We start from the raw sequence: 11,955 nt of genomic DNA, 5'->3' as shown, positions 1-11,955 counted from the left end.
AACCTTGAGTAATTCATTTTCTCTACTCTTTAAAAAAAAAGAAGTAAAAACTTGAAAAGATAATTGGGGTAAAAAAAAATTTGCATGGGTTGAGAATGGAAACAAAAACTAGCTGGCTACAACTACCATGGGGCATAGGCTTTAACTGTGAATCGAGTAATTTTGTCACACCTCTTGAGCTGACAGTGATGGCACTCGGCTAGTGATCATGAAATGTGTTTACATCTTTCTATAGCATTGGGGTGGAGTGGATGGGCTTAAAAGGTTAGGTTTGAGTTGTTGGTTAAGGCATTCTATGATTAACATCATATCAAACACTTGTGAAACACTATCATACAATTATGTATAACAACTTCAAACATAAAATAGAACTAAAGCATGGCAGAAAAATCCGAAGATCAGAGGAAAAAAAAGATAGCATAAATGCTTAATTCTAACTCCTACATCATCATCATCATCACCATCAAGCCTTGGCCTACATTGTACATTGAGGATTGGATGTTTGAAGAGCAAATGATTTAGGCATCAGGTTGAACCGAGTTGGCTCGATTCGCATTAACACGACGGGTGTTGAGCACATAGTAAACACCCATTGCCAAAAGCACTGCAAATGCCAAACCAAAAACAATGCCAGCAGCAACTCCACCAGCTCCCACTCCCTGCCCTGATGACACCTTGCTTGCAAGTGCTTTTGAACCATCAACTTGAGCTGCAACAGGCAATGGTGAGCACGTGGAAGCTACACAAGGGGTTTTGGGATGAAAAAAGTCATATGCCGAGGGGGAAAAGGCCATGGGGTTCTCGTATGCAATGCCATGGGGAGCTCTTTCTTCACCTCTGCCAATGGAAACTAAAGCTAGAGAAGATAAGATAAGCAAGAAAGAAGCAAATGAACTCATGTTTTTTCTGACTCTTTGATGGGTTAAAAAATTCGGTTACCTTTTAAATTCGCTTTTATAAGGCGTCGTTGTTACTTGGCATTTAATTTTGGTCCCTTTGATTTTGTTTTTATTCTCGATTTAATCATACTTCTTATTATCTCTATATTCTTCAAGTTTTTGAAATTTAGTCTTTATTCTTTTCTTATTTAAAAATTAAAATCGAATTGATGATATCATTAATGGACTCTCATAAAACTTAAACACGTAACATTTTAATATTCAAAGCTCTAATTTAAAAATTAAAGTCCATTCGATGGCACATATTCAAATTTAATAGAAGTCAATCAAATTGGTATCAATTGGATTTTAGTTTCAAGGCTAAATTTCAAAACTCGAAGAAATACAAGGATTAGGGGCAGAATTAGACCTCTAATCTCTATTTACTTTCTCTCAAAGCCAAGTTTCTATATGATTGAGTGCCTTCTCAAACACCTTTAGTGGACTCAGTTGTAATTTTATCATCCCACTCACAGTGCTATTCAAATGAAAAGAAATCATACCCTAATCTCATCATTTCTTGAATCAATGTTCTGAATGATTTTCTCTACACAAACAATATGAATACATGAAATAAAAAGTAATGATAAGAGGGCTTTACTTAGCTTGAAGGATCAGCAAAGGGCCTAAACACATATGAGTAATGTTATTTATCCAAACTAGATGTTAGAGGATTTGGTTAGAACAGTTTGTTTTAGAAATGAATCCGAGTAAAAAGAATTAGTCTTGTTTAAAATTAGGACGGACCCTTTTTTAAATTTTATAATATGTTAATGTTTTTATTTATAAATTATGTAATTTATATTATATGAAAAATTAAACTTATAATACTATAATGTAAATATTAAAAAAATGTTAAATTTTTATATTTACAAATTTAATAGAAGGAAAACATATATACATATGAAGGAGATGTAACTTCTCATTCTGACATTTCCACAAGATTCATGGTTTTCTCAGCCGATGGGGACCTTTAGGGCTTCACATGTTTTAGCCATTCATGTGCATCCTCACATCACACATCACATGAGATGGCATGTTTTGGAGATTTTATTCCTATATATGTAGAGATGTAAAACAAAAAATTCGAATTGGAGTTAATTTAAAAAGTCAAAAAATTGGTTTCTAAAATAATTTAAATTTAATAAATTAAAATTTGTAAAAGTTTGAGGTTAAAATCGATCTGATATGATCATGAGATCAATCTTATTTAGAACTGTAAAAATTGAATTTGTAATTAAATGGACATAAATATTATCATATGATAGTATTTAAAATGAGAATTCAATTGATTTAGCGGTTAAGAGCTATTCATCTATAGAACTCACTCGGATTTGAATCTTCAAGGAAACAATGATAAAATTTTATATAGGCAGCTCTCTTCAAATGTAACATATTTGGTGGTACATTGGATATATAAATACTAACCCTTTGATGATTTAATATGAAAAGGTGGATTTAGTAGTTAAATAGGCTAATTCCTCACATGGGGTACATTTTTTTCTCAAAGTTGGCTTAGTCAAAGAGGCTAAACCTAAAAGCCCCTTGTATTTGCACCCCTTTAGGTCCATGTACATGTTCAAGGTATGTTAATTTACTTATTGCTTATATGTTAAAAAAATACCTAAAATAGTAAAAAAATAATTAAGTCTGTTTATTAATGATTTTTATTATTAATTAGTTGAACACTAAAATAATTGACGAACTAATTAAATAGTGACACGTGACAACTTCTAGTTTAATTTAATATTTTCTCATAAATGATTAGAATTAAAATTAGAAAAAATTATAAAAAGTCATAAAATATTATTAAAATTAAAATTATTAAAAATTATTAGAATTGATATAAATTTATAAATTTTTTTAAAAAGAATAATAATTTTAATAAATTATTTTCTTAAATTGGGTTAATTGCAATGTTTTTTTTATTACATTGCAATTAAGTGATAATCTTTTTATTTTAAAATGTACTAGTGAATTTAATATAAGAATTTTAACAATGTTAACAATTGAATTTAAATTTTAAAATCTAGAAAATAAAAATATAATGACTAAATTGTAAAAAGACAAAAACTAGATAAACTTAAAACATAATTTAACTTTCTTTTATATGAGTATTTAACTTTGTTTGGTGGTTGGCTTGTTAATTTATGATTTCTATTGATTAAGATGTGTAGCTTACCAAACAAATTAAAAGTCCTACACTGATCATATATATATATATATATATATATATATATATATAAAATAACCACAGTTAACCCTATGTGTCGATCTAATGATTAAGGTATTTATCGTTCTAAGTGTTAGGGGATGAGCAAAATCTGATTTGATTCGAAAAACTCGATAAAAATTTTAAATTTCAAATTTCAAATTAAATAATTTAAGTTAATTGAGTTATTTGGATCAACTCAAATAAAAAATCAAAATTTTCGGTTTAACTTGAATATGAATTATAATTTGAGTTATTCGAAAATCCGAATAAGAAAAGGTAAAACGATTTCGTTTTGATAAATGTTTACTCATTAAGTTAAAAATAAAACCATTATATTGTTTATGTAGTTAAATAATCTTGTACTTCGTCTACTAGTTAAATAATCAATCCATGTAAACACAATATTGAGTATAAGTAATAGGATTCGTTAACTTGACTTGAAATTTTTTTACTCCATTCGATTTGATTTGAAAAAAAATTTAAATTGAGTTTAGTTTGTAAAATAGAATTCGTCAACTCGACTAAACTTGGAAAAATTTTGACTTGATTTGGCTCAACTCGATCGAATGCTCACCACTACCAAGTATGACTTGAATTCAAGTTGCGTTAATCGTGTTATTGATAGGGTTTTGTCCCCTATTGTAATTAAATAATAATAATAATAATAACCACAGTTGCAAATTTGTATGCATGTATTCTAGTACTGCATTGACGATTCTTTCTCGACGGTGAATTTGATTAATTAAGCTGTGATAAAATTTATTCTAATTTTGCTGGTTGAGATTTTGCTCTAATGAAATCTTGGGTTATTGTGGAATGCTCTAAGTAGCCAATTATTTAAGTATAAAATTTATGTCCTACACATATTTCAATTTAAAATTAGATATATTAATTTTGATTTAAAATTAAAATTTAAATAGATTTAATTTAATTTGAGCATAAAATGAATAATTCAAATCTAAATTGATTTGAATGGACCGAATTAAAATAATTGTACTTAAAATAATTTAAATCTAAAATCCGAACTCAAAATACTCCAAGGCTATATGACTTAAACCAAAATGATTTTAAATTTTAAAACTCAAATTCACCTGATCTAGATTAATCTGACCCAAAATCAACTCGCTCCATCTCAATTAATATGTCTATTGAATATAAAATATAATCCTTTTACTATATGAAAAAGTCTTTATAAATATCCATATAAAGCATTTACCCATTTCAAAAATTTATCTCGAGAGCTTGGTTTGGAAATTTATTGTCCCGAGAAGCAAATGGGATGTGTCTTTTAGATTATTGCTTAAGCGATGAATTATTTGGAACATTGGAAATGAAGATAGTATTGAATCCCAATATAGTGAATGGCCCACTTTCTTCTCTATCACGACTTGGTTTCTTTGGAAGAATCGAAATGAATCTATTTTCAATCAAGTGAGTAATAACAACTATGCGCTCGTAAATTCTACTAGAGCTTGGACGAGGTCTATATTTCTTAAAAGAGTGGCAGGAAATTGGGTGTGTAACTCCATGATAAAGGGTCATTGGCAAGTTTCGAACTAGGGATCAGTAAAGGTGAACGTTGATGGTTTAGTGTCGACTTTTAAATCAAGAGCAGCCATAGGTGGAGTGGTGAGAGAGATGAATGGTAACTGGATGGGGGGTTTTGAAATGGTGGTGGGTTTATCGGATATCTTTCAGATTGAAGCTCGAGCATTACTTGAAGGCTTAAAATTTGCTTGTGCAAAGAGGTGCCGTAGAGTGGAGATCGAGAGTGATAATTTTGGGTTGGTAACCATTATTCAAAATGGGCTAGCAGTAAATAATATCTACAGTGAAGTTAGACTCATTCAAGGCCGGTTTCTTAAGGATTGAGAAGTGAACTAAGAAAGAGTAATAGGATGGCAGATTGCATTACAAAAGAAGTCCAAGGCAAAATGGAGCACTTGATTATTCATGAAGAACCACCGGAAAGTCTGAGGGATTTATTAGATTATGACAACCAGTGCGCTACATACCCATTGTTTGATGGCGATTAATTCTACTATAATCTTATCTTAAAGCTTTATTCTTTTATCTACCAACAAAAATTCCAATAATTTTTATAGAAATAGAATTAATAAAAACCCTTAAGTTTTGGTTATTTCATAACTCCAATAATAGTTACATCAAATAATATTAATTTCACTTTCATATGCAGCTTTCAAAACAGCAAAATCTCATCTAATTTTTTGTAATTTAAAGCCAAATTGTTCATAATCAAAGAGCTTAACACCCACCTAGTTTGCCCTAGAAATTGACTAAAGGGCCATAAAATAAGGACAAAGATAATGTATAATAACTCTAAATTTTATATGACCTAACACATTTATTTTTTATTTTATAACAAATTTTGCTTCTTAGCAACAAATTATATAATAATTTATTAGTTAACATCAATACAGAATCAAATACATCATCTTATTTCACTCATCTAATCTCTTTAAACATGTCATCCTCAAGTACTAATTGTACTAGTATTAGTCTTAGCTTAATCAATTTAGCAAAATTTTAATATTTTATCTCTTTGATTAATAACCACCAGTGTTGAGAGAATAAATAAAAGCATATTCTTAATAAAAGTATCATTGAAAGTAAATATCTATAACCATCAAATGCTTGGTGTAATGGTACAGCACCAACCTCAAAAAGATTGTATTAATCCTATATTAAGGTTTAATTAAAAATTGGCCTTTAAATTATACCGTTTTTCCATTTATATATTTAAAGTTTTTTTTTGTTTCAAAAGTGATACTTGAACTATCAATTTTATCTTATTTCAAATAAAATACGATAATTACGAATTAACTTTAGATACCTATAGAAATAATGGCAAACTGTTAAATAAATTTATTGGTGCTTCAAGTTTTGGTTTCAAATTTAGAATATAGTTTTTTTTTTAAATTTAGAATATATATTTTTATAATGTTATTAATTAGTTTGAATTGTTAATTATTCAATTAAAATGTTGATATGAATATTTTTTAAAAAATACCCTTTCACACATACACAAAATCAATGTCAGCATGACAAGTTTAATAACATTAACGGTAAATGGACTAGAACTGTAATTTGACCACATTGTAAGTCATAATTAATCAAAAGTTTAGGAAGATTAAGTAATTTCAGTTTGAAAAGAAGCAGTTGGATAAACTAATATCTTATTAAGAATCTATTTTCAATAGCTTAATGCCACACCAAAAATTTTATTAGATTTACATTTGGATTTAATTTTTTTCAGGATGAAAATCTTGAAAGCATGCTTAACTTGAGTTGCGAGTTGCAAGTCAATACAAAATAAATAGATAAGATAAAAAATAATTTAAAGAAAGTGATTAAGACTCAAAACAATAGTATTATACTTACAAAATACAACAAGATTAAAAGAAATGGAGATGATAAAAAGATGACAACACTTATATAAAAATACATTTAAAAAGCAACAAAAATTTAGAAACAAACAGGGATTGAAAAGACACCCTTATCGATAATTCTTGTTTTCTTTTATTATTTACATTTCAATGGCCCCCCTTGTCAATGGTATAGAAAATAAACTGCAAAAGGGAACCCCTCCCACAAGACATAAACTTGCACTCATTCCTCATTTGTTATTACATCATTGTTTTCTTATTGTAATAAAGGTGAAATGTTTTTAAGCATTGCTCCTGAAAGATCCAAGGGCTTTAATTGCTGCTGCTCTTAGGATGTATTGGTGGTAAAAGGCTGCAACGAAAGCACCAATGAAGGGTCCAACCCAGAATATCCACTGAAATAACACCACATGAATTTCATTTAAAATTTTTTTTCAATGGAAATGTAAATTTTATATTTTTAGTAAAAGTATAAAAAAAAAAAGAAAAGGAAATTTACTTGATCATCCCAAGCTTTTTCTTGGTTGTAAATCACAGCAGCTCCAAAGCTCCTTGCTGGGTTGATGCCAGTGCCAGTGATAGGGATTGTGGCAAGGTGAACCATGAACACGGCAAATCCAATGGGAAGTGGTGCCAAGACCTTAAATATATATATATATATATATATATATATTTTTTTTTTGCATACAAAGAAAATAATTACTCATAATGTTTATAATTTCAAAATTGAGAAAAAAATTAATAATAAGAGGGACTTATATGGCAAGTTGGCAACCCTCCTATATGCCTAACCATGAAAGTTCCTACTAAGGAAATTAGTGAAAAATTGATTGTGTATAACAAAATCTACATATGGACAATCTACAAAAGTAGTATCCTAATTGATCCCCTAATTTTCTTTCAATTTCTTAATTTGACTCAAATATAAATATTGATTCATTTATAGAAGAGAGAAGGGAACATACAGGAACATGGGAATCCCTTGCACTCCTCTTGGGATCAGTGGCTGAGAAGACAGTGTAGACAAGAACGAAGGTGCCAATGATCTCAGCACCCAAGCCGGTGCCCTTGTTGAACCCATCTTGGAGCTCGTTGGCACCACCTCCATAGCTATTGTAGTAAGTCTTTTGGAAAGCCTTCACCAACCCACACCCACAGATTGCACCCAAGCACTGAGCCACCATGTACAACAGGGCTCGGATCAGTGACACCTTCCGCCCCACGAACAGTCCAAACGTCACCGCCGGGTTGATGTGTCCTCCTGTTGGGTTCACACGTTTCAACAGTGTTTTCCTCACCCAAGGTTATACTAAAAGTTTGCATTTAATTATACACTCACCAGAGATACCAGCAGTGCAGTAAACAAGGATAAAGATCATGCCACCAAAAGCCCAAGCAATACCAAGTATACCAACACCACCACAATCCGGGTCATTAGTATTCTTTACCGGGTCGGTTTGGACTTTATACCCGATCACAGTCAACACCGTGACATACAAGAAAAGAAGGGTGGCAATGAACTCAGCGATCGCCGCCCTATAAAGCGACCATTTGGTGAGTTCTTCCATGTCAATCAACGGTGCCGGTGGTGGGTCATGGTAGTCCTTCGCTGAGAACTCCGCTCCGCCGCCTTGCTCCGCCGTGGTCTCAATATCTTTAGTCATATTGTGTTTTAAGCTGTGAAAATGTTCGTTTAAGCTATGGGTGAAGAGTGGTGAGAGGGAGAGGGAGAGGGAGAGGGAGTGTATATAAGGGGCAAACATAGAGGAGGCGACATCATGATGATGATAGTGATTAAGGTGATTGATTATGATGTGATTATTTTTAACATTTATTCTAAGCCGTCCAACTTTAGATTATCTTCATTTGCATGGTCCCACCCTTAACTATACATTTGTTTTTCTTTTTCTAATTTCACTATAATTTTTTTAAAGTTTTCAACTGTCTTACTTGCATTTAGGGCTAATTCTCATTTTAATCCCTTTATTAAATTGAAATTTAAAATTTAATCTCATTACTTTGGTCCTTTACTTTTATAAATGTTATTAACAATTCAAACTTGATAACACAGTTTGTTGTTATAATTATAGTGATGGTATGAATTTTTTTTAAAAATTTCTTATTCTATTACACAATCAAAGCCATCTCAAAATTCAGTTAACCATGTTCAATTAAACACTTAGGGTGTTTTTAAAAAAATTTCACATGATCGTTTTAACAATAGCTAGTCAAAGTGTGTCAATTTAAACATGCTAATATTATTATAGATTAAATATCAAATTTTAGAATTTTAGATAGACTAGAATCACAATTAATCCCTTTTACATTTAATGGATGATGCTCTTCTATAATCCACCAAACTTGTTTGATGAGAAAATACAAATTAAACATACAACTACTAAAAAGCAAAACCCTAAATAAATAAAGTAAATTCAATAATATTAAAAAATAAAAAAAACAACATTATCTTTTAGTATAAATAAATAAATAAAAGGTCAGATTCCTTAATTATTAAATGAATTATTATTTAAATAAAGCAAAACTGCTGTCGTATGGTGGGCTGGTGATAAACTTATGACTCTGAATATATACCTAAAAGCCAAATTTAATTTTTGCAAGAAAATATGAATATGTGGTTCATGTTTTGTTGTTATTGTTTAATCATTGACATGTGCATGGTTTTGATTTTCAACCACCTATTTCAATTTTCTTCTTTTCTTTTATTTTTTTTTTATTTTTTTCCCTCGTTGATTTAGGGTTAATTTGAATCACCAATCTATTTATTTCTAATGAGTTTAAAAGAAAGGTCAGAGTGAGTTTAATTAATATAGTGATTAGTTAAAAGTTTGTAGCAGTGAAATTAAAAATAAGAGTAAATTTGTATTTGGATTTAAACTCAATTATAACTGTGAAGTGGGAATAGAAATTACCTATTAAAGACAATAATAAACTTTAATTAAAATAACTCAAAAAGAATATTTTTGTAAAACAATTCTCCACCAAAGTAAATTTACTCCTATTAAAGCGTAAAGCACCAGCTAAAATTGAGGGCTATGGTGCAATTCAACTAACCCACTACACTTCACCACAAGTGTAAAGAGAAAGTTGCTTCACCGTTTATAAGGCGTATACCCTAATTCTATCTCATCATGGGTGAAATGGTATCCAGAGGGATCCTTAATCATTTTCTTGGCAGTCAAACAAATTTAGTTGCTTAAATAAAATTAAACATCCTAAATGATAAACATCTAGGATGTCTCACCATCGAATTTCTCCATCAAAATAGTTTCAAATTGGATATTTTAGATTGGAATAAATCAAATTTTAAATTTTCAAATCATTCTAAATTGATATGCATCTCAATTTAAATTAATTGAGATTTAAATTATTTTAAGTTAAAATTATTTTCAGATATTGAACAAATTTATATGGTTAACATTTTATTATTATGTAAACTTTGTTGATTGGAAAATTAATTCTTTTAGGAGAAGTATAAATTTTGTATAAAATTTTCTAAAAAATTAAAGGAGACCGACCATTTAGACTAACAATAATGCTGACAAATAATATTTGTATAATGTTTTGCAAAATGTTGACATTAATGTAAAAATGGACCCACCATTCCAACTCAATTTTACATATAAAAATCTCGAAACGTTACCCTCATAACTCCATCATCGTAGCATATAAATAATTATATGATAACTTCGTCTGTTTATTAATTCAATCATTAGTCGCGTGATAAAAAAATTTATGTACTAATGACATTAATTTCATGTTTGAGTTCCATTTCTATATAATTTCTACATTTATAAAAATTACACGACTTTGATACTCTTTAGTGTTTGATAATCATATTAAATCTTAACTAAATTTGAAATTTAATTTTTAAATAATAAGAGATTAATTTAAGAAAGTTTTAACCTCAAAATGAAATTATTTTCGAAAGACTAAAATTATAAATTAATATAATGATTAAATTATATTTTGACCTCTCAAAATTTATAGTCCAATTTTCCTCTATTTTTTTTCTACTTCTATCGTTATTCTTTGAATGAAATTTTTCATTCATAAAACTCAAATTCAATTTTTTTAAAAGACTTAATAAATATATAATTCTACTAATTCATAATTCAAACTCAATAATTCCATTCCATTTGGAACAGCTATCAGTCTTTCTTGAATGAAAGTTACGGCTAGAAAGACACCACGTGTCCGATGAGTATGAAATCAACTTCTCTTGATTTATAGTGCCCCATTGGGTGGACGGTGAGGAGGAAATTTCAGGCAAATGTTTTTCTAATAAGACTTTTAGTAAGAGTGATATCATCATCTAATCCTTAATACTTTACCCTACCAATGAAGGATCACTTATCCCACTCCACAAAGGTTGGAGACTTGCTAAATTAATCACATTGCAATCTATAATGTTTAAACAAAATTTTCTCAGATTAGTTTATTAAACAACTCCTCTCATTCATCTATACAAAAAGAACTAAAAAACTATACTCTCTATTTTTTATGCTACCACACCAAATACGCTTCAATAACACAATATATATAACATTTCAATAATATAATATTTTAATTTTTAACTTATTGAATCGTAACTATATTAACATTAACAATATTACCAATGTAAAATGATCATTATCCTCCTATTTAAAAATTAAAAATCTCTGAGTAGATTTAAACATTATATAAAAAATAAATATAATAAGAATCTATAACAAAATTAATGTTCAAAAAATATTTTAACTTCCAGTTAATATTTTCATCGAAAGCTCTTTTAGAATTTTCTAACAATGAAAAATTAACTCTTTTATTTTAATTGGTAGAATTCCTAAGTTTGTTCATATAAATTGTTTCTTTTTCTTTTAAAGTTACAAGTACATCAATATTCTAATCAAGGTCAATTATTATAAGTTAATTATTAAAACTTGGAAGCATTAACTTGAATATATATATATAAAAAGCCCACAAATGATTTGTATATAACGAGACTCAAACCTAAACCTCAACCTTTGGTGTGCATCAAAATTGTTGAATTTGTTAATTTTAGTCAATGATTTAATATAAAAAGATTAACAATAGTACTCAATTGAACTAATTTTTATTCTCAGAAAGTCAAAAAAATCAAAATTTAAAATTAAAAGACAATTTTAAATTATCATAAAAGAAAGAATGAAATTAAAACTAAACATTGAGCTAGTAGCAAAAATCAATATATGAAGTAATGCATGCAAAGTGGAACTAGAACTGGTTTGCAAGGCATTGAATCAGGATAACTTATGCCATTGCCTGACTGCTTATATGGTGAGCAGCTTTGGAATAAGGTTGAGGTCCCTTCTAATGTCAGCCAAGGTTTACTATTAACGCTGAAGCGTATGGTTTG

At 29.1% G+C, this 11,955-nt stretch overlaps 2 protein-coding genes across 2 annotated transcripts; both read right to left on the bottom strand.

Annotated features, from left to right (window-relative positions):
- Window positions 1-276: 276 nt before the first annotated feature.
- LOC108482477 (uncharacterized) lies at window positions 277-919 on the bottom strand. Its single transcript, XM_017785610.2, has one exon. It carries the CDS (start codon window positions 897-899, stop codon window positions 519-521), a length of 381 nt encoding a protein of 126 aa, XP_017641099.1. The 5' UTR covers window positions 900-919; the 3' UTR covers window positions 277-518.
- Window positions 920-6,638: 5,719 nt separating this feature from the next.
- On the bottom strand, window positions 6,639-8,360 carry LOC108480206 (probable aquaporin PIP2-2). The gene is made up of 4 exons (XM_053026731.1): window positions 7,900-8,360; window positions 7,526-7,821; window positions 7,060-7,200; window positions 6,639-6,955 (listed from the first exon to the last, which is right to left on the bottom strand). The coding sequence occupies exons 1-4, from the start codon at window positions 8,321-8,323 to the stop codon at window positions 6,842-6,844; spliced, it is 975 nt and encodes a 324-aa protein (XP_052882691.1). The 5' UTR covers window positions 8,324-8,360; the 3' UTR covers window positions 6,639-6,841.
- Between the last annotated feature and the right edge of the window lie 3,595 nt (window positions 8,361-11,955).

Source organism: Gossypium arboreum, chromosome 1 (genome assembly GCF_025698485.1).
Source record: "Gossypium arboreum isolate Shixiya-1 chromosome 1, ASM2569848v2, whole genome shotgun sequence".
Taxonomy (NCBI): domain Eukaryota; kingdom Viridiplantae; phylum Streptophyta; class Magnoliopsida; order Malvales; family Malvaceae; genus Gossypium; species Gossypium arboreum.
Note: the sequence above shows the minus strand (reverse complement) of the source record. Positions and strands in the feature narration are given on the sequence as shown.